Raw genomic sequence first — 26,451 nt, 5'->3', positions numbered from 1 at the left:
TTAGTCTCTGGGTTACTCATGACCTTTACAAGATCTTCTAGCTCTATCCCCTTACTCCAGTAAGACAGAAAGGGAAGAAAGGGCTAGGATTAAGAGTCCTTCCTTTCTGGGGAAGATGGAGTTCTTTGTGCTCTCCAGAACAATAGGTCATTGTGAAGGAGAATGCTCAGAGCATATTTAAAATGGTCAAATGATTAAATTTTGTATCTCTTCTAAAGATAGTAATTAAATCAATCAATTATTTTTTTTGGTCTTCACTGTGAAATTCGGGTGGAATATTTACAGTTGAGATACAAGAAAGTGTGCCCCACCCCATGAGGATTTGGCCCCCAGGAGTTTCCTGGTGTCAATATTAGTTCACATGGCTTCCAATAACTCCAAAAATAACCATTAAAAGTGTTTCTGTTTATGGTGTCAGTGGTTTCTACTCCATATAAACTGATTTCCACTGTGCTTCTCTTGCCTGGGAGGTGGGCTTTTTTGTTGTTATTTCTCTGACAGACCCAAGAAAAGTTGTTGATATTCAGTTTGTCCAGCCTTTTCTTGTTATGACAACAGAAGTATTAATTTCCAAACACTTTTGCTGTTGGTTCTGAAACCAAAGTCTCCACATTCATTTCCCATCTCACATTCCATAAGCAACAAAGATAGTATCTTTTGACTCCAAAGTCCTTTAATTCCCTTTCTTCAATTTTTCATTGTTATTACCTTAATTAAGGCTTTTATATATGGTTAGACTTTTTCATTGGTCAAATTATTTCTCTCTAACTTTTTTGCACACTAACTTTTAGAGAATTTTAATAGAATTACCATGTATATTTCTTAATTTTCAGATAAAAACTCTTCGAGGATAAGAAAAATAAAACAAAACTTTATACACTTTATACTGTGCAAATAATCTAGTCTAGTAGCTTTAACAGAGGTTGAGTTCAGTAACTATTAATTGAATAAATGAATAGGCATCTTTCGGTGTTTTTATAGAAAAATTAGGCTGAAATTTGAAGCTAGAATTTACTTTGATTTCTTCAGATTAAATAAGAATACCTTTATGGATAATAATTTTCTGGACAAATATATTCCATTAACGATGCCAGTAGCTTCCTCCAGGGAGAGGAGAGTTCCAGGCTTCCTGACCCCCTAAGGAAGGTGGAACAGTGAGGGGAAGTTAGAAAAACTGTGAGAAGAACTGAGAGAAAAGAAGCCTAGCTTTGGGGAAGTGAAGAGAGATGGAAAACGAAGACTGGAGGAGGCACATGGAGCAGAGAGAGTCACGCGAAGAAGCTGCACTTGCTTCTTGTACTTGAACTTGTACAAGGTGAATCCTAGGCAAGTTAGAGTTAATCAGGCAGCTTCAGGAACACTGCCTATACTTTTACCTGTTTTAATAGTAAACTATTAAAAACCAAAGACAAAGAGAAAACTCTGAAGGAATCCAGAGAAAGGACTACCTTATCTAAACAGGAAAACTGATTTGAATTGCAATGGTCTTTTTGTCAGAAACCTTAAAATAATTAAAGTGCTAAAATAAGAATGAATCTAATGTCTTGATTTAATTATAGAATAATTATTAACAGGAGCCTTAAGTATGGAATAAATAGCATAACTGTAACATAACAAGCAGTACAACTCTGTCTGAGGCAGTTGGTAATTTAGAAAAATATTTCAGGTTATGGCAGGGGAGAGGGGTTCATATTTTTCAAGTTTTAGTTTATAGGTAGTTTCAAATAGAGTTAGTAAAACATTTAAGGGGAGATGGGAGAGGATCTTCAGACAGAAACTTGGAAAATTCATGAGCAAAGTGGGAGGAAAAAAAATGATTTAGTGTATAAAAAGTATCCAAACATTATAACCCAAGAAGTGCTAATGCAGAAGGCCAGGAGGAAGAGATATTTTAAATAAGGGATTTGGTATTGCCACATCTAAAGCATAGATCAGCCTAGGACTGAAAAAATGTTTCCATTTAACACTGATGAGAGCAATTTTAATTACGTGATTAGAGTAGAAACCAGCTTCAGAGACAGGAAGATTGAACAATTACTAGTAATATATTCATAGTGACTAAATTGCTAATGAGGGTGTGGATTCTTAAGGGTGCTTCTCTTCTAAGAATCTCAATAGAAACAGGAGTCCAGAATAGCAAATATTTGTTATGTTCACTTTAGGAAAGGCAAAATCTTAATCTACTTTAATGTTTTCAATATGAATAAAACAAGTAATCATAGTAAAAGAAGAGCAAAACAAAATAACATTAAACTGGTAGATAATGCACAAGTGACATGACATTTCTGAGGTCCAGAGCTGGGGTATAGAGAAAGAGTCAAATAGGTATATGTAATAATGGGGGGGGGGGAGAAAGGAGAAAACCTAGATCTGAGAGTGGCCTCTACATTGTATCAGTCAAGTTAATTGATAGACTTATTCTTTTGATATAAAATTAAGGGGGTTATTAAAAGAATTGGATTTAACATGTAGTGTTTCTAGCACACATTTGGAATAAAAGATATTCGCCATGTAGGAATAATTTGGCATGACATCTAGTTAATATATAAATAAAATATTTTGCTGGCTGACTGAGTCACACTGGCCACTTCATAAAAGTTAGGAGAACTGAATTGTCTAAATAGTGTCGTGTTATTGTTTATAAAATAACAGGTGAAAATGAACTTATATGACCTACTTTGTGGATAGGACACAAAGTGTTAGACAACAGTACTGTGGAGCAGCTGCTGCTAGGAAAATGTCTAATGGGACCTCAAAGAGTATATAAAATTATATAGTAAGTTTTATCTAACTAAGTGTTTATCAAGCGATGATGATGATGGTAATACCATTTACTAGATGTTTGTTATAAACTAGCCAATATAATATTTTGTACATGCTCATTTAATATTCCCAATTGCCTCAATCCTCAGTAGTGGGTGAAAAACTAGGGTAGAGAGGAATGTCAGAGCTGAGTTCAAATCTGGGTCCTCGCAATTTCAAAATACTCCTTAGCTAGCATGCAGTTGTGATTCTGTGTATTAGTTTTGGAAACTGTCAACTATGTCACAGTCTCCTACTTTAGTAGTAATGTGATAGGTCTTGCTTTAAATCCCTCATATTACAGCATAAATGTTAGGTCTGCAGTATTGTTTATTCATGCAGTTTCAGGACTACTGGTGAAGTAGTGTCCAGGTGATACACACTCACAGGGCCCTTAAGTTTTGTGCCCAAGGAGCTTTGGTTTGAAGCTGCTTATGAAGAAATAGGGGCATGCAATGCTTGTTTTTTACAGATGAGGTTTTCATTCAGTGAAATTCTGATTGATGGATAGTTTGTGAAGAGAGGATAGGCTGAATTTTTATCTGGGCCTGGGCTTGCTAGTGTGGTTTCATTTTTGTTTTATTAAATGTATATATAGTAAATATAATTTAATTAGAATTATACACAAACAATATATTGCTTACAATTTAATTATAAATATAATTTTATATAAATTTATATATGTACACATATAATTGCTATATACATGTGTGTGCTATATATGTGTGTGTTATAAACATATATACATATATAAACTTTTTTTTCACTTTGGTACAATATTTGCTTTCTTCTATCAGGTGTAGTCCCTGTAAAATTCCTATCACCAATTCATTTACTTTATTTACTTTGCAGCTGTGGACTGTTCTGCATTTGTCCAAAGGCCCCGGATGCCTAGAAATACCTAGGATCTGACTCTAGCTCTTGCTTCTCCCGTTGGCTTTGTTGGTAAACAGAATCAGGATGATAACATATACATTTTTTATTTTTTAAATAACAATCATACCACTAATTAAATAAGTACACAATGTGACCATTAGAATATTATTTATTATTCTGACAATATGATGACAAAATCTGATCCTTTATTTTTCTGAGGGGAAAAAAAAATCCCGTTAAAATCAGAACTAGGGCCTTTCCCTGGTGGTGCAACAGGTTAAGGCACTGCATTATGAAGCTCTCTGATGCCACTGCAGCAAGAGTTTGATCCCAGACCTCTCCAGAACTGCCCACTGTTCCCCTCAGCAGTGTATTTCAGTACATCTGCCTGTTCTGTTTCCCATTGTGACTCTGGTGAATCCTCTCACTGCCCCTGCACCTATGGCTTGCACCCCAGCTCTATAAGCACAAATAAGGAAAATCTTTAAAAAAAACAAAACTAGTAGAAATCAAAAGCTAAAAGCAATTCCAATTCCAATTTAAAGGGTTTTCCTCTTATGCAGTATTCTGAATATTAGTGAACAATTGTTTAACCTTTCCCGTACTACTCATAATATTAAATATAACTGATTTTATGGAAAACCTGTCTTCTCACCTGATCATGTGAGATAATGGAAAGTGTTTATCAAGTGAGGAAAATTTATTGCACATTGTAAGTACAATCAGTAACAGTTATAAAAGCATTGCTCATTTTATATATTTTTGTTGTGATCCCTTTATTCAGCTGATTTTCAATAATAGCCTGTTCCAAAGAGTGAGGGTATATAGATGAAAACAAGACAGCTTTTAACTCATACCCTTCACTGTGTCTCATAAATCTCCACAGGAGTCTATACATCTTTGATAGGCTTAGCAGGTGATTTGAATGATTTCTCCATTCACTCCCTGTCGGTAACTACCTATGTAGTTTGCTACCCATTGATGGCTTTCAATGAATAGGTTTTTCTTTGTATTATTCTGTAATTCTAAAACTTGACTGGCTTTCTTATTGTGTTGTTAGACTTTGCACAGCTAGACAAAATTAAAGGAGCATTAGAAGACTAGGAATCAGATTTACACTCATAGTCAAAGTGAATAGAAAGCTCTATTACTTTTAAGATAGTATCATACCATTGCAATTTAAAGCTCAATGTGACTATTAAGGGGAAGGATGTCCTAAGGAACTCTCCAGAGTCTTGTGGACTCCACTCCTACTCTGGCTTTCTGCCCCCTACTCCAGTGATTTGAAACTACAACTCCCAGCAGTACCAGGGAGAGAACTGGGAAGCATTCTGGGACACTGGGGGAGAAAGAGGGCGCCATGGCATCTCTCATTCTCTCATTCCGGAAATGGCTCTCCGGACTGCCTGAACTGCGTGACTGGGTGTTTTCAGTCAACCCAGTTGGTAAGGTATTCCAGTTACTTTATATCCCGCTCTCTTTCCCTGGGCTGTTTACTGTTCCTTTCCCCTTTTTGTAAGTAAACCCATTTTGATCCTTATGTGTGTGCCTGCAGTATAACCGAATTTAAGCATGTGGGTGAGGCCCCACAGACAGGCAGCCCAGTTCACTATGGGCTGTCCTGTAACATGACAAGTTAAAAATAAAAATGTCATGAATTACAATCAATGTTCAAGCAAATTAACGTGATAATTATTGACAGAAATAAGGTATCATATTCAGCTGTCTAAATGATTATGATTATATTGTTTTCTAAATAAATGTCAGTCTAAGTGTAATTTTAAAATTTATGTTAAATCTGTCCATTTGTTTTATAAGTGGCCATTTATTTACTTTACAGATTTAGAACTTTAGAAAATTGACAAGCACCTCTTTTTGAGAGAACTATTCATGTATAATTAATAATATGCTTATTGCTTTCCTCTATGTGAGTGCTTGGTAGCAACAGGACTCAAAGCTGTCTTTCTTTCCCTGCAGTGCTTGTCACTTAACCTTTCACTCCACCTTTTTTGGTGTCTAGTAAATATTCACAGTTTTAATTTTGTGTAACTGGGGTGGGGAGCACTTATCAAAGTTTATAAACAAACTTCACATTTTCCTCTTCATTAAAGACAAATTCTGGTCTTGAATACTGCAGCTATTATCCTCCCTATATGCTGATTGCTCCTAACTCTGTCTCATACATTTTAAGGGTTTTTATGACGCAGAACCATAAGAGAAGCTGGGCAGGTAATCCATGTGATTCTTAACAACAGCCTTAGGGTGCTTGGGAAAGCAGCTGAACTCAAACTGCCAGAGAAGAAAGGACTAGAAGTAAACAATGTTTTTGAACTACGTATTCTAGTAATGATGTTCAAGATACATAAGTGAAGATACCTAGTTGTAATTTTTTTTTGGGGGGGGGGTCCTGGAGTATTGTGCCCTTTGCACACAATATTAGTCTGGGACTATATTTTATGTGCCATAGATTCAGTAGGTTACATTGTTAAATACCTCTTCAATATTTTTCAAACATTTTTCTAAGCTACAGAACTAATAATTTGTATTGTTAGGTACATTACTGAAAATTCAGAAAGTAAACCACAGATTGCTCCCAAACCATAATAAAACAGTACAGGGAACATGGAGTGGCTCAGACTCCCTTTTGCTTTCCCACCACATAAATAGCCCTAAGACTTACCTGCAGCCTTGTTTCTTCCCAGGTTTCATTACCCACACATGATGGCATGTTCTTGCAAAAAGTGCTGGGAACAAGCACACCTGTGATTGTGTCACCTGGGCCAAGAGGTTGAGCACAGGACACACAGGTCTGTGACATGACCACTGTGGGGAGTAGCTTAAGAGCATGGGGTGTGTACTCCTACTTAAATATGAACACCCAGGCCAGAGAGGTCCAAGGGTTTCAGTATGGAGAGAGAGGAGAAGCCAGAGGGAGAGTGTGGAGATCAGCTCAGAAGCTGGTTGCCGCTAGCTTCTCTGCCTCCCACTTCCCTGCTTACTTGTCTGCCTGTATTTGGTTCCCTGCTTCAGCTTTGAAGGATCGCCAAGTCCATTCAGATACTGAGGTTCCTTTTCACCCACCCAAATCGAAATGAACTTGCCCAGCCTGGGATGATTGCAGGACAAATATTTTTGTAATTTTGTATGTTTTCAGGTATGTGATTTATGCTTCACTTAAATTCCATTTCAAAGTATATGTCTTTTTGAAACATTCATTTTGTATTCAGTTATTTATTTATTTTTTATGAATGAAGCACCATTATTTTATATCTTAAGTATTCTGACAGTATTTCCCCTGAGTTGTGGTCATCTTAGCTCTCCTACCACCAAAGTAACCATAGTCCACCGCCATAATCTGCTGTGCTCTCCAACCCCATTCACAGCCTCACTGACTTCTCCCTTCTCGTCATCCCTCTTGATACTTCAGACTGCTCCTCTTACCATCAGAATTGGATCTGTAACCATCCCAGGCTGGGTAGATTTACCATCAGTTCAGGCAGCTTAAAAGAGAATGTTGGTGCTCTTGGCATCATTCCCACAGGTTTTTTGATACTGCACAGGAGGAACAAGCTGGCAGGGAGACAGCCACTTGGGCCCCCTGCTAATCCCTATACGCTCTTCCCTCTGGGCTTCCTCATCACTTACCCTCGTAGCCATTCTCCGCCACATCCGTTCTCTCTGTGATGCCACCCTTATAACCTCAGTCTCTCAGCTCAGGTGTGCCCACTTAGACATACACACAATGCACTTCAGGTGTCCACCATCAGTCTTACACACCCCAAGCCCACATTCCTGAGTGCCTCCTGCATTCAAGGCCACAGGTGATAGCCACAGAGGCCAGCAGCATAAAGATCTCAGCATCTTCATTGACCCTAGGCTTTACCTCTATGACTTTTATACTTATGTAATATTTCTTTGGATGGATTTAAATCCTTTAATAATAATTAACTGTTGTATACTTTGGTTACTTTCAACATTTAGACATTGTAGTGCTCCATTTAAATGCCTGTTAATTTTCACTTTTGTTTTCAAACTCTAAGGAGACTTTCTTCACCTAGCAGGGTTGGAGTGGGATGAGACTAGGGTATGGATATCAGGGTTATTTATATACATCATCTGTCTTGCCATGAGGTGATTGTTTTCTTGCTACATTTCTGTCATGTGTGAAAAATAAATTGAACAAATGAGTATATTTTCATGAACTTAATCAGATAATGATTAGACTTCAAAGCGGGTAGATGAGATTAACTTGTCAGCACATTCTGATCAGCATCAAGTGCCAACAAAGTGGCAGTGCTGTCCTAGCGAATGCACAGTGGACCACATCAGTGAGCTCTGGGGTTGATTTGAATGATGAGGTTAGCATCACATAAAGGAAAAATACTGCTACATAAGTAAACAACACCCCCATTCCACTTGCTGAAGAAGCAAGTAGTGACTACATAGACCAAGGAAAAGCTGCAATATGTTTATATGTTTATAACTAACTAAATAAATAACTGTATTAGATATGCTAATAAGTCCATCCATTTCTAATATTACCCTATGTTAAAAATAAGCACAAGCACTCCAAGTTAAGAAACATAATAGAAAAAGGTCATAGTTTATGTACTTTATTTTCTCCAGCCTTTCTTTTTATTTGCTAATTTATTACTGAACAATCATATATATCAACTCAGTTATACATATAAACAATAAAATGGTACAGCAGTTGAAAATTATTGTCATGTCTATGTAATAGTTTCCTACAGTTGCTGTAACAAAGTATCTTAGAGTAGCTGAAACAACGTAAATGTATTTTCTCACAGTTGTGGAGGTTAGAACTCTAAGAACAAAGTGTTTTCAGGTTGCTGCTTGGGAAGCTACTTGGGAAGTGTCTAACCTAACTTCTGTTAGTTCTTTAGTTTTTGACAACATATAATTCCAGTCTTCAATATGGTGTTTCCCTCATCCATTTCTCTCTGTGAAAATGTTTCCTTCTTTATAGACAAACCCGTACAGGATTAAATGCCTACCTGTTCATATCTTTTCTTAACTAGTTATACCCACAATGATTATTTCCAAATAACTTTACAATCTGGGGTACTAAGGGGATGTTGGGCAACTATTCACAGGCCTGGCATATTCATTGTTGATTCAGGCAAATGGAAAAGGAGTCTTAGAGATCTCGGGGGATATGAAAGGCCCTTTTAATGCTGAAGCAGGAGACCAGGTACCCACAGGCAGACCAGTGGGCCAGGAAGCAGTTAGGGAGGCAAGAAGGTAATAAGACGTCCAGCCTTCACAATCGCCACATACTCTCTTTCTCTATAGCTTCTCTTTTCTCTGTTCTCTCTCTCATAATGATTCCCTGGCCCAACTGTCCATATTTACAGATGTGCATGCCCTGTGCTTGTGCTCCCACTTTTTACAATAACATTTTAGCATGAGTGTTTAGTGAAATCTAGGAAGACTAAAACCACAGGTGGCCACCACAGAGTCTGGGGGTGGGAGGTGAAGAAAGCTTGATCTAAACCATGTCCTTACAAAGGGCTGGTCCTTCCATATATGGATTTTGAAGGAACACAGTCAATATTTCAATGTGTGCTACATAGTTAAAGGTTTTTAAAAAGAGGATTTTTTATCACTGAAAACTGTCAACGAAAGATTATTTTATGTCTTTTTTTTTTTTTTAAGATTTATTTGTGCATATAGAACTAGGGTACAGGCCAGAGATTCAGGGGTGGCTAGAGGCTTCACCAGAGACAGAGTGGGGAGCAGAACAGGCAGATCAACGAAGTACACTGCTGAGGGGAGTAGCGGGCGGGTCAGGAGAAGTCTGCGTAGCCATGTGGTCACCTCCAGGGCAGGCCGGAGTTTAACTCATGCGGAAATGGTTTTAGCTTCTCAGTGCTGTGCTTTAACCCGCTGCACCACTAGGGAGGGCCTTATGTCCTTTTTAATGAATACTCTGTCTACTAAAAGCTAGCATTTCTGACTATGTGCTGGTCGCAGTCCGTTAACACTGGACAAATTTCCCTGCCTCCATTATTCTTTTTTCTGTACCTTCCAATTCTTTAGTGAATTGTTCTCATGAACCTTTCAATCTATTCATGCCTTTTCATCTATAATACACAAATCTTTGTTCTATCAGTTTTCATTTCTTGGAAGGAGCTTTTATTTTGATAATCATGTAGCAGGTAACTGCCTGTTTCTCTTACATCTTCAGTTCCAAATCATAGAAAACCTGTTCAGTGTCCTCCTGGCTACACCTACATAGCTAGTGCCTACAGTGTACCTTCAGAAGCCAGTTGTTGGGCTGCAACCGCAGAAGTATCACAGGTGTAATCTGAAGTCACCCCCTGTAGCTGAAGTTGAAGAAGAGGCAAAAAAGTATAGACTACTCCAGTTTGCTACATAGCAGTTTTAATAACCAACAACACTTACTTAGAATGAGACATTTTCTTGAACAGATGCAAAATAAGAGTTCTCCACATACCTTGAAAAAACTCAAGTTTATATGGACGTTTTGTGTTCAGTCACTGATAGCATCCGACAACATATCAGTGCCATCAGTATGCTCATGACAGTCATCCATAATCTAGCCCTCAATTTTCTCTAACCATCAACATATACTTCTCCAAACACTAGGGTCTTGTCACCAAATCTTTCCCTGGCTTTTCCTGCCCTCAGGAATATTCATGACCATGTAGTTTCCTGGATATACTTGCACTTACTGATTCACTTTGAATTAATACTTACATATCCCTTTCTTAAGGTTGTCTTCTCCGATTCTCTTACACAATTAGTCTATCACTTTGTGACAAGCTACCTAAAATCACAGACCAAGTGACTTTTAAACTTTTGTAAGAGTATCGTGAGGTTTAAATTACAGTGTCAAACCACTGTGTTCTCATCTGGAGCTCTGAGTCCCTTCTCAAACATATCCTTGTTATTGGCAGAACTGTTTCCAACTGGAAGAATTAGATCAGAGCTGCCGTTTCACTAACACCAGCAAGTTCCCAGGTGAATTTCTCCACCACATAGAGATGTTAGTTATAACCAAAAGGAAGAGAAGAATAAAGGACACTTGCATAGACACAAATGGGCAGAAAGGGCTGCCTGGAAAGGGACAGGCTTGATGAGAGAGGCCTGCAAGTTTGCAGGCAGTCTGCCCTGAGGAGAGCAGCTTCTGCTGCTGGATAAACTCTGGTACAAGTCACAGGTGCAAGTCACAGGCAGGCAGGAGGCTGCTGCCCTGCTAAGGGAGAGAGTTGGTGAAAAGCAGCACCTGCATAGTTTGCACTGGTATATTCTTCTCTTTGGTGGGGCCCATTCCTTTGTGGAGTGGTTTGTTGTTGACTTTGTGTAGACTATGTAGAATTTGAATGGGGCCACATTTCTAAAATGGCCCTCAATCTCCATATCTTCACTTTAAGGTCAGAGCTCCAGACAGTCCCTACAGCAGTTTGATGTGTAGGCATTGGCACCTATGGGTCTTAGTTCCTATTGCTGAGTTAATGGCTATGCTACCTCTTTCTACTCCACCTCCAGTTCTCAATATTGTGTGAGCCAGGTTTCTGCTCTTGTGGTGCTGACTTGCCAGTTTTTTCTATCCTTATCCTCCATCACTGTCTCTCTAAAGAGGTAAGGCAGAACTTTGGGGTGCCACCTCCTATTAATTTATTAATATATGTATTTGAGTATCTCTATTCAAGATATATGTATTCAAATGATTTTCACTGTGAACAAAATATACATATCATGAGACCCATTTTATGATATAAATATAAATTGAGTAGTATAAACCATTACCTTTGACATTGTAAAGCTGGGGGTATTTCAATAATACATTCTATGATATAGGACAGCTGTTAAAATACCCAAAAATGTGATTAATAGCATGTTCATGGTAAAAATGTTGTGCCCTCCAGTGATATGTGTAATACACTGGAGATTACTTAAATCAGCATTCCAGTAATTGTAGGTCTGTTGTTAGTAGTTAATTTATTCAAGGTCACACAGCTAAGTTGTGACACATAATGTTTCAAGTGTTTCAGATCTTTCCCAGATTGAGAAACAGCAAGAGATAACACAAAAACATTAATAAGTGCATAGGTTTTCTACTATATAGGCTATAGCTTCTAGGATCATTTACTATTATTTCATGATAATCTAAAACTCGGCACTCTTAAATGTAAAATATAGGGTCTTTAAATTTTTTTTGCTTTGTAATGCAAGTTAATTATCCATTGAAGCACATTATACAGGCTTTTACTGTGTAACTATTCAAAAGCATATCTACTTCATAAGCTGAAAGAGCTACTATTCTAAATTCATGTATATTTTATCTTAAAAGACTCTTGTTTAACAATGTCCATATAATGAGTATTTGAAGATACTACTCTGTATACTGTTGCTATCCATTAGTGCTCTAAAAAGAATAAAGTAGGACCTTTGTCCTTTCCCTTACCATCTCCTGCTAGTTTGTGTTTTGTAGCTATTATTTGTAGCCTCAACTAATGTTCATGTCTTTTTTGTAGCTTAGTTTTCTGACCTCCCAGACTGCCTGAAACCACTACTGTATTGAGTCACATTAGACATGGTTCCTATACAACATACCATTGAATTTTCTACTATTTCTCCTTCCCTAAATTTAGAAATATGCCAGATTCTTGGGAGGGGTTGTGTGTGTGTAGGTTGGGGGGTAGGGAGATCTAAAACATTACTTACTTATGTAGTTTTTATCACTTTCATAATTCAGCAACCTATAAAATAAGTTGCCCCTATTTTTTTTAGAATCATCTGATACTAAGGATGTCGAACTTTTCTAGATTTCACACTATTTTTTAATCTGAGAAAGCCTTTATTCTCACTTTATTCCGCAAAAAAAAAAAAAAAAAAAAAAATACCTACACTGCTTGTATATAGCCAAGCAGTGCCTACTATCAATCACAAAGACCTTTCATTCTATCTGAAGGCCCAACTCCCTTGTCTCAGGAGAATAACAAAGGATAGCCCCACCTGTCAGCATTATTTTATTCAATTTGAAGATTCTTTTAATGGTGTAAATAACACACCAACACTCAGAAACAAGACAGAATTGGGTGCTCCATGGTGCCAGAGGGGTTGAGTTTCAGCACTTTCAAGCTGTTGGCAGCCACTGCAGCACAAGTACAATCCCAGACCAGGGAGATGACCCACATGGCACAGCAGACCTCTCCTGTCTCATGCACTGCTCCCCTCAGCAGTGTATTTCAGTCAATCTGCCTGTTCTGCTCCCCATTCTGTCTCTGGTGAACCCTTTCACACCCTTCTCCCCCAACCTTTGACTGCCACCCCATTTCTTGTATGCATAAATGAATGAAAATATTTAGAAAGCAAAACTTTGTTATGTGTAGCTCCTTCTGGAGAGAATGTCAGATCCGTGGGAGATTAACCCAGAAAAACCAGTGTGACAGCAAACTAGAGCTGTGCAGGGCAATTGGTAGATGGCAAAAACTGTGGTTTCCAGGCCGTACAACATCTCAAGTGTTTGGGACTGGGGCATAGAAGCTGTTACTTGGTTACTGGTATCTGGCCCAGTTAATCTGGCACATGATGGTCCCTGAATGTGAGGGTTCAGTAGGGAAGTGTGTAGAGTGTGGGTTTAAGCAGCCATTCAAAAACTCAAAAATGGGTGAAGCTAGCATTCTCAGTAAAACAAAACTGTGATAGATAATTCAAGTGGGGAACAGAATGTGGTCCCTGATTTAGATTATTTTCCCTTTCCAGAAACTATTCATAGTTACAGTCAAGCAAAATTATCTTGCTTCATTCAATGCTGAGTATAAAATATTTACTATTCCTTACCTAGATTATGAAAAGCAGTGAGTATATCTTTGTAACAGAAAGGACATTTTAACAATTCTTAATTAAAAATTATAACCATTTCTGGCCCTCCCTCTTCGCACAGCACTGAGAAGCTAAATCCACTTCAGCATGAGTTTTATCTCCACCCTGGAGGTGACTCACATGGCATGCCAGACCTTTCCTGACCCACCCGTTGCTCCCCTTAGCAGTGTACATTGTCAGTCGGCCTGTTCTGCTCCCCACTCTGGGGAATCCTCTCACTGCCCTTGTACATCTGACCTGTATTCCTGCTCTGTATGCATAAATAACTACATCTTTAAAAATTAGAAGCATTTCAAATTTTCCATATAGTTCATATTTGGGAGAGGACTACATAAACATCATTTACCTTGCTTAGGAGATAGAGCTAGGCTGTGACAATTGGGGCTGGCTTCTGTGAGAAAAAAATGCTGGTATTAGAGTAAAACCTCATGAAGTCATTTCTTGTTGAATTTCTCTGTTGAAAAGTCATTGATGAATTTTTAAAGACATTGGTATTTTAAATGTAGTTTATAATTGATTTTCATCCATTACCCCAAGGGTTTTTAGGAGATCAGGAATCTAGTTTGTCATGCTAACTCACTCACTCTGTGGCACTGAGATCTTTGTGGGTTTCATCCTTCTACCTTTTATAATACTATATTTTAAAGGAGTCTTTAGAAAATACTATTGGTTTTTATAGGTTTACATATAAATTCTAATGTTCACATAACAAACCTGGATGAAATGAAGAATGGAAAAGTTAAAAAAAATAGATACTTTTTATAAGGATCATCACCTGGGTTAACATGCTGTGTCCTCTGTGGTGCAGAAAGTCATCTTAAGTATATAGAGTATATTAAAAGATATGCAACTCATTTTTTTTTCCTAATTAGTGCAATAATGTGAATTTAAAAGGACAGTAATACTTATAAAGGACAAGCCTACTCTTTCATGTGACTGTTTCAAAATCTTAGCAAATTCCTCACTACAGGCTAGTGTTTTTGACTATTTCTAAAAAGGATAGGATCAAAATGATTTTGTTGAGAGGTTGATGAACACAAATTGAAGGTTTTGTATTATAGTGGTTCTCTTATTTGACATTTGCTTTGTTTTCTTGGCTTCATTTTTATACTTAAAGCTCTACTATCTTAGAAATGTACCCTTCTGTTCATTAATAAAGAGCCTATTCTGTAAAACACATTCAAAGATAACCACTTTAGAACCTCCCTAGAGGCAGGGATAAAGTCTCAACACTATTGGGAATTGCCAGCCTCTGCATTATAAGCATGCTCCCAAGCCAGACAGCTGACCACAGGGCACAGCAGACCCCTCGTGGCCCACCTGCTGCTTCCCTCAGCAGTGCATTTTAGTAGATCTGCTCCCCACTCTGTCTCTGGTGAATCTTCTCACTGTTCTTCACCTCTGGCCTGCACCCCAGTTCTTGTATGCATAAGTAAATAAGTCTGTAAAGAAAAAAAAAAAAAGACACCCACCTTTAACAGTTTTGAATATCTATCATGCCTATAATTTGTAGTTCTATGAGCAATGCTTAGAAAAAGCACCGTATTACTGTAAGTCAATGGAATATTGGTTAACTTCCTAAGTGTATGTCAAATCTAAAATATTTTTAACTGAATGTAAAAAAAATATTTTTTATAACTCGTGGAGCAATTATTGGTACTAAAATGATTTACAAAGTTTTCTTTTCAAATATGCCAAGCTCAATAATTAAGAATTAAAGTTTTATAGATTGTTTTAAATATTTGAAATTAAGTTCCTCTTATGATCCTGCTTTATTTCACTAGATAACATTTTTGCAGCAGCAAGAGGCTTCTAGGCTAAGGTGACATAAGTATGCGAGGTCAGTTATTTACATGGAGTTGAAAAATACTTGTCAATTATTGTACATTTCATGTGTTCTTCCCTGCCATATTTCTCTTTTTTTTTTTCACTTGTTCATAACATCCTGTTCTTGTTTGCTCTGAAAGACTTGTCTGTTTCCTTTGCTTTTTTTATCCTTTTGACCTCATTTACAAGAATTAAAAAAAAAAAAAACACTTAAAAGTCATAAAGTAAAGCCCTCAGAGTGAAATGCCGTCTATAGTGACAGTGATTCAATAGCAGATTTGACAGATGCTTGTAACTAGTGGTCAAGAATTTTGCTCGTAATTTTATCTGAAGAATTATATGGAGATTTGTGATTTAGAAATCATTAGACTCTATAATTCTAATTTCAGCATAATGTTATTTTAAAGTCAGGCAAATTCTAATTGCCTTGAACTTTTGGCAATTATTTCTGTTTACAAAAGTGTTTTTAAACAGTGAGCCAATTCTAATCACATGAAAAAATAGATTAGAAAATATTCAGACTAGAGTTAGCTAAAAGAATTTGGGACAGGTCTTCCCTGGTGACGCAGCAGGTAAGGGCTCGGCACTGCAAGCTAACCGCAGCCACTTCAGTGAGAGTTGGATCCCCCCAGGAGGTGACCACATGGCGTGGCAGACCTCTCCTAGCCTGCCTGCTGCTCCCCCCCAGCAGTGTACTTCATGGATGTGCCTGTTCTGTTTCCCACTCTGTCTCTGGTGATCCTCTCACCACCCCACCTCTTGCTTGTACCCCAGTTCTGTATGCATAAATAAATATGCTTAAAATGTCCTACTGGAAGGTTACTCTGTAAATTCAGCACAAATTAAATCACAAAAGACATGAATCATAAAATTTATTACTTAAAATTTAGCTACCTCCACTTTATACAAGTAGGAGTCATAACTCAAATTATAGTAATTTGGAGTTTGGTTGTATGTTCTCATGATCTCTATAACAAATTCCCAGAGAACTTATTAATATACCTTTCTGCTTTTTTCTACAACTTTGTTATTCAAGAATTTGGGTATGATTCGATTCTGACTTTTAGGATGAAATATTGTCTGGAGCTTTGGTTGCCTGATAGCTCTTCTTGGGCTAGGAAAGATCCCACGCCCTTGTGACTGGCAGTTGATGCTGAGTGTCCTTTGGCATTTCATATGTCACTGTCAGAACAGCAGAAGCTGTTCTCACCATGACTTTTGGAAGAACCATTATAAGAGTCTATCCCTGAAAGACATTCTATCCCTGAAAGACATTCAGGGTTATTTACATTATACTTAGTGGTCAAGCGAATCATTAGGACCAGCTCAGACCCAAGCAAATAAGATTAAACTCCATCAGCAGTAACAGATTATAGCCATCTTTAATCTCTCACACCATGAGTTCCATATTTATGAATAATTATTGAATTCAGAGCTAATAGAATTGAATTTTAGCCTTAAAAATTAATTATACTTGAGAAAGAAACAAAGATGTCATAATTATTAAGTTAGGTACTTGCCTATCAATGAATAATATGCATTTAATTAAGCACAAGGTTAAATTGTTTATATTAGCCTACAGGTTAATAGAACAGCCTTATTTTAAAAATCAAAAATATTAAAATCCAGTTAACTCTACACATCACTAAACTTCCAACTCAGTAAAGCATCTTGTCCAATATTTCCTAGGGTTTTGCAACATGAGAATATTGAGGAAATATTGCTGTCAGTCTTTATCTGAAAGTATTATTTGAGGACTATTTTTGTGTACTAAGTGATGCAGAGACATTCAAACTAAGTGTTACATGGGTACAAATAACAACTAAAAATGAAATTCCAGGAAACTAAAATTTATTGGTAATGTTATTCATTGAGAATATCTTTATAAATTAGCTTCTTATGACATATGATATATATTTAATAGATGTTCCTATAAACAAATGCAAAATATTAAACTATAGACTTTCTCGATTTAAAGCTGTGAGATAAACATTTTGTTTACCATAGTATCTTTTATTTGTATATTGTATTACCATTTAAGGAAATTAGAGATGTGCATTTTTAAAAGCCAGTGTTTTTAAATTGTGTTTAAAAAATTAATCTTTGGTAATGGGGTGTGGCAGTAACATTCATTAAAGAATGTGAACTTATAACCCTGAGTCATATACAGAGTTGTAAACCAACATTACTTCAATAAAAACAATACCATTAAAAATAACAACAATCAGGAAATATGTAAGTGAAGAAGCTCACGGATAAAATGATATCATATCCTAGTTGAATAATTAAGAAAAAAAATTATATTAATAAATTTTAACCTTATAAAAATACTTAGAAAAAATGAGCAATACCTGGTGCACAGTAATTGCAGCATAATAATTGTTGAATGAATAAACTATAAGCAAATGAATGTTACTGACATTTTGTAAATATATCGATGCTAGGTGCCAACATAACAAAATATTGGCTCAACAATGCATTTTAGTATGTGTAGATTATTTCTTTCTTCCTTCAGATGTGAGATGGACTTCATGAAAAATTTGTAAAAGATAAAATCAGGGAATTATAGAAAGCATAGCTTTTTAGAAAAACAAGTTTCTGTGTAATTTCTTTTTGCCTCAATATAGTTGAAATTTAAAAAATATCAAAATATTAGTTAAGCATATAAATTAAATATTTAAAAAGTTGATATTTAAAAAAAAAAAGAAAGAAAACCTATAGTAAAGTAGCCTGAAGTACAGATCTCTTTCAATAGAGGACTCTGCCCAGCTGTATGTCATCTTACTAGCTGACTCTTGTACCTGTTAGCATCTTCACTTTCCAGTTGAGTTTGATTACATTAAGGTAATAAACAGCAGCTGAGATCTAACTTTTGTAGTTGCTAAAACAACGCCTGAGTAAAGAAAGGTATGAGAGCCTACCCACTTTGCCTCAAGAAGGAAGTTTTCTGACAGGCACATGTTTCCTGAAGAACTCAAACAGTGACAGTAGTTTATCCTATTGAGTTAACTTTTATTATGTGAGCTATTAGAAAAGACTTTGGAGATATAGGTCCCCATACCTGCAATATTCTCATAGCTGGCCACCTTAGAGCTGGTATGCAGTTTATTTTGAGATAAGATCAAGTGAGTCCCTGGGGGGCTAAGGAGAAGAAACTCTTGTCTTTTCCCTAATTGAAAAAGTGATCTCTACTCTTTACTATGTTAGTGCATGGCTGATTGAAACCCAGAGACCATAATCTATTAGGCCACATACTCAAGACATGCCTGATCATCTACATGTAAAAGGCAAATGAAGCATACTATTAGTATAAAAGATATTCTGAATAGAATTTTTGGGCATAGAGAATAAAAAAAAATAATTTCATATAATTTCCCAATAAGGCTCTCTGAATTACTTACTGCCTCATGGGCAAAGCCCAGCCAAGCTTGCCACACACCTAAGATACCATAAGAAAGGGTTAGACAGGTCCCAGAGAGTTGGAGAAAAAGGAGAGAGTCAAAATTACCACATAATCCAATTTGAGATTAAGTTAACAGCTTCCAAGGACTGGAACACTCTCCCCCATGTCTTCCACCTATATAGTTATTTCCCCACTATTTTCTCCCACTGTCTCTACACATAGTTCCTGCCAGCAAGCAGTACCAGGGTGCAATTCAGTGTATTTGTGTGCTATAAGCCAAGCAAGAGTGTAACTCTGCCCTAGCTCCCAGCAGTCCCACACAGAACTCGAGTTCATGGCACCAGCAGTCCCACACAGAAACTTGAGTTCATGACACCCTGGGAGATATAGTTCTCATCACATGAGAGATGGGCTGGAGGTTGGTATGAAGATGGGAGTGGAATATATTAAAATATCAAGGGGTGGGCTGTTCTTCTAACAACTAGAATTTATTTGGGACCTTCATCCAGGCATAGGTTTGTCTATAGAACTGTCCCTTAACCTGAGAAACACATTTGTTTCAGAGCAAATATCAAGTCAACGCCTAGTCATGTGAAGTTCTCTCTTTCTCCCTTTGGTGACCCAGGTTGCTAACTCATCCCTTTGTTCACGGTTTTCACCCTGTCCTCTGGACTGAAAGTGTAATCTGTGTAATTTAAATTCTCTGTGTGAATATTACTAATGTCACCTTTCTTCTTCTGCCCCCATATGATGTTTTGATTACTATGCTAGACATAAAAGATCACAGAGGGATACAGGAATTTCCCTTTATGTCCCAACAGTACTAATACAATAGAATTCTGTTATGTAGAAAAGGAAAGCTTTTCCTTTTTCCCTTCTATGTTCTTTGGCTTATCTAAAAGTTAAATTCAAATGGACTGTTGATAGGACCCAAAACATTTCAGACAAATGGGAACCCTAAAGATATGACTCAAATAAGTGAGCAAAGCAGGCAGCTATTAAAATGTTCAGAAAAAAAAAATGTGATAAATTGACAACACAAAGAATTTAGAGATGGGGTAGTAAATTAGTGAAGTAGTTGCAAAGTTGGTTATATATAACCTTCCTGACCCTACGTTCCCTCTCTCTGATGATGATAGCTCTCTTCCTGGCATAGAACCTTTCTATATATTATTTTAGGCAATTAAGGGAGAGTCAAAATCAAACAAATCAAAGCATAAAATATTTTCTGAGTCTTCTAGATTCTTATTACCTTCAGATTAAAACCATCAAAATATAGAAGCAGCACATTGTGGGGTTGTATTTCTGTTCTCCCTCAGTAATTATGTAACATAGTGTCATTTTTATCATTAACCTACATAGGAATGTCCATGGTGACAACAAAGTTAGGTAACTACCTTTAAGTCACTAAGTTGTTTAGTTTAAATATTTGATTTTAGATCACCCTGATTTTAAAACGTGATTACTTCTTTTTTTTTTTTTTAAGATTTATTTATTCATTCATACAGAACTGGGGTATAAGCCAGAGGTGCAGGGGCAGTGGGAGGATTCACCAGAGACAGAGCGGGGAGCAGAACAGGCAGATCTACAAAGTACACTGCTGAGGAGAGCAGCAGGCAGGTCAGGAGAGGCCTAGCCACGTGGATCACCTCCAGGGTATGGCGGGGATCGAACTCATGCTGAAGTGGCTTTAGCTTCTTGGTGCTGTGCTTTAACCCGCTGTGCCACCAGGGGGTTGCCTACTTCTTACATCTTAAGCCTGTGATTTTGTATTTTGAAGCTAAGACATTTTGATGCTGATACAAAACATATCATATATAGAATCTATGGATTCTGTATATTAAAAATGACATTAAATGTTAAAAATGATGAGTATAAATTATTCACGAAACCAGAGCTTTAAGGGAGAAACAGGACTGTTATAAACACTAACAAATATGGGTCTGGAAAAACTCTAGGAGAAAGACTACACTAGAGAGTGTCTACTACACCAGCAAAGTATAGTAAAGACTTATACTTGAGCATAAAGGAGATAGGGCCAGAGAACAACATTTCACCTTCACTCCCACAAGGAAGTTAGGAATGAGTTTTTAAGGTATGGGTTGACAAAGGTGGGCAGAGGAAAACAGTGGTATAGCTGACCCTGGGCTGAGCTAAACTGGATCGTGTGCAGATGTGTATATATGTCATTGATAACATTGATAATGTTTGTGGATACATTAAGTTTATTTTGCAACTTAGAATTTATTATGGAAAAATTATACTGTAGAGGAAACTTAAGTTTCATTAGTCATATGCAATTATTTCTTACTATCTGATGCTAACTTTCCTTATCAAGAGCAAAGTGAAAGGGCTAAGCCTATTATACTGTCTCTTTGATGTTATTATAGGATATAATGAAAGATGAATGCTCAGTGCTGAAGCTGCAGCTGAAAGAGAGGGATGAACTCATCTCCCAGCTTCAGGAAGAGCTGGTAAGTGATTACAGTAGCTGTCCCACACTTTCCTTACAAAGTTACAAAGTTATTAATTTTAAACCCTACAATCATACATTGTAAAGGCAAGTACTCAATTATCTTGTACACAAAAATATATTTTTGTTTCATAATGTATTTTTTCAAAATACATTAACACATTGTGACTTTTTTAAAAGTGGATACCTATTTTATTTTATTAAAGCAATGTTTCATTTTAACTTAAATAAGTTTTAAGTATGCAACATTGACAATCAACATGTATATAAAAATATCTACTGCATTAAGTTCACCACTGTAAGTCCAAGTCTATTCTTTACCACATAATTTCTTCCCTTTGTCCAATTTACACATCCCATTTGCATCTTCTCATTTGGAAACAATTAACATGTAAAATAGTTAAATGGTTATTGTAAAATCCAAAATAATACAAAATTATATAAAATTGTGAAATGTATATAGTTGTTTTCAGTTTTTTCAGCATGACATCCTAGAAAACACAATACATCATAATTTCTAACATAGAACACATTTAGTAGGTAATAAAATTTACAGTCAATATTTTTTAAGTGTTTTCAATTCATTTATATATATATACATATTTCACATTAAAACACATTTTCTTTAAATATAACTACAAAATAATAGTTCATTGAAACAAGAATGAAATAGGAAGATATGGGAAAGAAACTGTTTATCAAGAGTTCTTACAAACACAAGTAAAATAAAGACATGCTTAACCCTGACTCATTATAAAGATCAACAATCAAATTCTAGTTAATCTTTTAAGTCTTTATGATGTCAGATTAGACTTTACAGAAATAAAACTTGTAAGGAATCTTAATATATCTATGCTTTATCAGACAAATTTAGAGCATATTTTACTGACTCTTGACTACTACAGTGCTTTTACTGAAACTTGGCCTTTACTTAAACTGTTTTCCATTATTGGGTTAATGTTGATTATTGTCCTCATGAGCATATTACTGTAGTTTTGGGCAGCTAGTAAACAGTACTCAAGATAGTAATGATGTTATATACAACATGAACATGTCCTTAAATTATGCAGAGTAACCTTTTATAAATATTTAAGCATATGATTTATAAGTTGTATCTATTTTTGTAAGAAAACCATTTCTATATTTAATGCAATTCTATAGGTATATACTATTAGTCAATCTTTGTTTTATGTCACACAATACCATCTTTAAGTTGAGTAAAATTTCATTCAGGTATTTATTTAAAATATGGAATAATCATTTTTAACATAGCCGAGTATCATTTATTTTGTCACAGAAAGCTTCTTTTAGATATAAACTTGGAAAAAGTTTTAGATAGATATTGGCTGTCATGATTTGGAATTCATTAGCACCATCTTAGTTTTCTACTTATCTTCTACTTATCGAGATAAGTAGAAGTTTTGACTATGTTTATCATTAACATTTTTACCTATGTATATATCACAAAACAAACATGGGTGTAATTATACACACATAGGGGCTTTATCTAACAATTGTTAATACAGTTGCATTTGTCATGATTATTTGTTTACTTAAGCTCTCTCTCACTTTAATAGTTCCAGGTGATTTGAAAAGTTACTGAGATGGAATTGGGGGTTGGAGCAAAAGAGTTTTTTTGTTTGTTTGTTTTATTTTGTATGTTTTTAATAAAAGTCCTTTAACTTTAGAGTAGGGTTCACAGCAACAGCAATATTGATGTATTGGGCCAGATTATTCTTTGTTGTAAGTGGCTGTCATGTACCTTAGAGGATATTTAACAGCATCCCTGCCCTCTTCTCTCTAGATGCCCCAGGCACAGTTACCTTTATGAGAAACTACAATTTGGAGTATTATAATTAAATCATATTTACCAATGTCAAAAACAAAGGTTTTGCACAATGGGTGGACCTCTCCTTTCACTATTATATAAACAGATATTTGCATTTTGTTTTAGCCTGCAATGGCTTTCACAGCAAAATACCATAAATTGGGTGGTTTCAGCAGCAGATTTATTTTTGGCGACCCTGAAGACTAGAAGACCAATGTAGCATAGGCAACACTGCACTAATGAAAGAAGTGAGAGTCATGGAGCAGGCTGTGCAATGCAGAATGCTGCTCAAAGAGCAAGATACTGGCCTTTTTATTGATAGGGAAAAGAGTGGGTCAAACTGAAAATGATTATATTATTTAGTGCTTCAGGGAGTGTGAGTCCACTAATATGGTAAATCATACTCTTGACTTCCACATGTAGTTCCAATCTTACTAACAAGGGTTCCACTGTGAGTCTCTGGGGTGCAAAGTATATCAGTCAAAGGCACATGGTATTCCCAGCATACTTTGTGACTTATACACATTGCCAAGTGTGATCAAGTGTCCTGCTCTTGTTAACTTGCAAGGTGCCTGATAGAGACTAGTATGCTACATTTAGCACACCCCCATTCCAAGATCAGGGTGCCAGCATGATTGAGTTCTGATAAAAGCACTCTTTCCACCTTGAAGATAGTAACTTCTAGGTGGGTGTTTGCAAGTCCTTTGCTCAGTGCACAGTAAGGAAAGGCCTAAAAAGACATTCATGTGCCATCTTATAAGGAACTAGTCTGACACAAGGACAATGCTTTCATGTCCCCATCTAACCCCAGTCATCTCCCAAGTATTACATTAGGGATTGGAGCCTTAACATGAGTTAGGTAAGGGCAGATTTTATTTCACAGCATATACTCACGCCTATTAAATCTTAACAAGCAAAACTGTAGAAAAAATAGCTACTATTTTTTTTGTTTGTTTGTTTTCCCCCTTTGGTGCTTTTTCTAGCACTAAATGTACTTTTGAAACATTATCATTTTATTTTTTGCTTTCATATCAGATTGATTACCTTGATTCAACTTTTTTTCTCATTAGGTTGGTAGATTTTACAAAGCAGAAATACACTAACAGACTGAAAACATTAATTTTGATTTTAGATTATATGTTGATGTGGTTTGGGAAATTTGTCCACATTATTAGCTGCTTTGATAACATGAGTATTTTTATAGTCAGTTTCAAGTACTTTAAAGAAAAAGTGAATTGTATTCTTAAGAATAATTTCTACAAAACCAGTTACTTTCCTTGAAATTTGTATGCATACTTACTGATGTATTTTATTGACTCTAAACAGACAAATAAATGTTGCATATTTTAATATTAAAGAGTAAATATTAAAAATTAGAGTATAAAATATTTGATTAAACTATAGTTTACATATAATTTGTATTGGAGGAGTTGAATATATATTTTTTAAAATATTTATTTATTTATACATACAGAACTGGGGTACAGGCCAGAGGTACAGGGGCTGTGAGGAGATTCACCAGAGACAGAGTGGGGAGCAGGACAGGCAGATCGATGAAGTATACTGCAGAGGGGAGCAGTGGGCAGGTCAGGAGAGGTCTGCTGCACCATGTGGATCTCCTCTCTGGCAGGGGTATCTTGCAGTGCTGCACCCTTACCCATTGTGCCACCAGGGAGGGCCCAGGAGTTGTACATTTAAAAAAAAAAGAATTAATGGAGGAGAAAAATCAGAATTTAGAATTACATAAAGTGTGGTAACATATAAAAATATGTGCATAGAAAATCTAGATTAATAATTTTTAGGTAACCTGAGAATATTCAATTTCAGTTTTATATAATTTGGTAGTGCTTTACTTTTAATATCAATTACATATTACTTTATATATGTAAAGTGTATAACTTTACGATTTATATATATACATATAAATTTACATATAACAGAAAATAAAAACAAGCATAGCTCTTTGAAAAATACATGAAGAATTCAGATGAACTTAGTAAATTTTACCCTGTGATCTGTATGTGTTGGGGAAATGTCTTAGTCTGCTTAGGTTGCTATAAAAATATATTTATATAAACAGTGTATTAACAGACATTATAGTTCTGGTTACTGGATGTATAAGATCAAATTGCTGACAGATTCAACATCTGGTGGGGCCTTTCTGCCTAGTTCATGAACAGCTATTTTCTCATACCCTCATAAGTCCTGTCCTTTAGGGGCAGAAGAAAAGGAAGGAGAGAAAGAGATAAAGAGCTTGTGAATGTTTTTGTGACTCTCTCCCTTCTTATGAGAGTAGGGACCCTTCTCTGTGGTTCCCATATCATGAAATAATTTAACTTTAGTCCTCTTCTAAGCAGCTTACCCCCAAATATCATTACTTTAGGGGTTAGGACTTTAACACATGAAATTTGTACAATAGGACCACTCAGTGTAACAAAGAAATAAGAGTAGCAGAGAGTTTTATGGAGTGCTATTTCTAGCCACAAGCACCTAATAATAAGATATAACAACTGTTTTTCCATATTATAATTTTCTGTAAGATTCTTGTTGGCAAAAAGTCACCCCTAAGAATAAAACTATTCAATCAACTTAGACAAGATAACTGCTAGTCACTACTATTAACGTTCAGATCAAAGTAGGAAATGCAATGAAAGCTGTGACATATGCTTCATACCCGCATTGAAAGTTACTCAAGTATCTTCGTAACTGGGGAAGGAATTAATTACTGCAGGTATGGAAAAGAACCACCATTTGGCATCAGTAATGTAGGGGAAGTGGTTTTATTACTTAATTAATGTTGGATCAATATGTTGAAATATGTTTGTGTTTGATTTGTGAAATATATTGACCTTATTATATATTTAAACATATGACTCTCACAGCGAGAACACATATTTGGGGACTTTTATGATTTACACCATGAAGACATTTAGTGCATAGATACAGATTAGGCCAAATGTCTAAACATAGTAGCTCAAAGTAAGTATATTTAATTAGAATTAATGACAATAAATGACATTTATTATATATTATTTTTTAGCTTAAGTTTAATTTTATTAACCTTAATGCTGTGACACAGAAACACATTGTTCTCACTTAATAGAATATGTTATATTATTTTCTCACTTCTTTAGTGAAGCTCATGTTGTAGGTACAGTGTGATTTTATTGCTAGTAGAAAACTGAAGTATACTGTAAACATTACTTTCTTGTGCCTAAAATAAATCCAAGAGGCCTATCATAAGTGCTGGTGGTGAAGTGTAGCTCTATTTTATTTATTTTTTAAAGTAGTAGATTTATCCACTAATTACTATGGTTGGGCTTAAAAACAGTGCCAGAAATTTTGCAAATGAAGACAACTTATAAGTAA

The 26,451-nt window shown here is 36.0% G+C and overlaps 1 protein-coding gene across 1 annotated transcript in view; it reads left to right on the top strand.

Moving 5' to 3' along the window:
- Positions 1 to 26,451, top strand: part of CCSER1 (coiled-coil serine-rich protein 1) — a 939,806-nt gene that overhangs the window by 358,862 nt on the left and 554,493 nt on the right. The window contains exon 7 of the mRNA XM_012724198.1: positions 21,172 to 21,255. Coding sequence (XP_012579652.1) covers positions 21,172 to 21,255 — 84 coding nt within the window. The remainder of the gene's footprint in view (positions 1 to 21,171; positions 21,256 to 26,451) is intronic.

The sequence above is a fragment of the Condylura cristata genome, unplaced genomic scaffold (assembly GCF_000260355.1).
Source record: "Condylura cristata isolate star-nosed mole 26May11 unplaced genomic scaffold, ConCri1.0 scaffold00012, whole genome shotgun sequence".
Taxonomy (NCBI): Eukaryota; Metazoa; Chordata; class Mammalia; order Eulipotyphla; family Talpidae; genus Condylura; species Condylura cristata.
The sequence above is the reverse complement of the archived record's forward strand: the minus strand, read 5'-3'. Positions and strand labels throughout refer to the sequence as shown.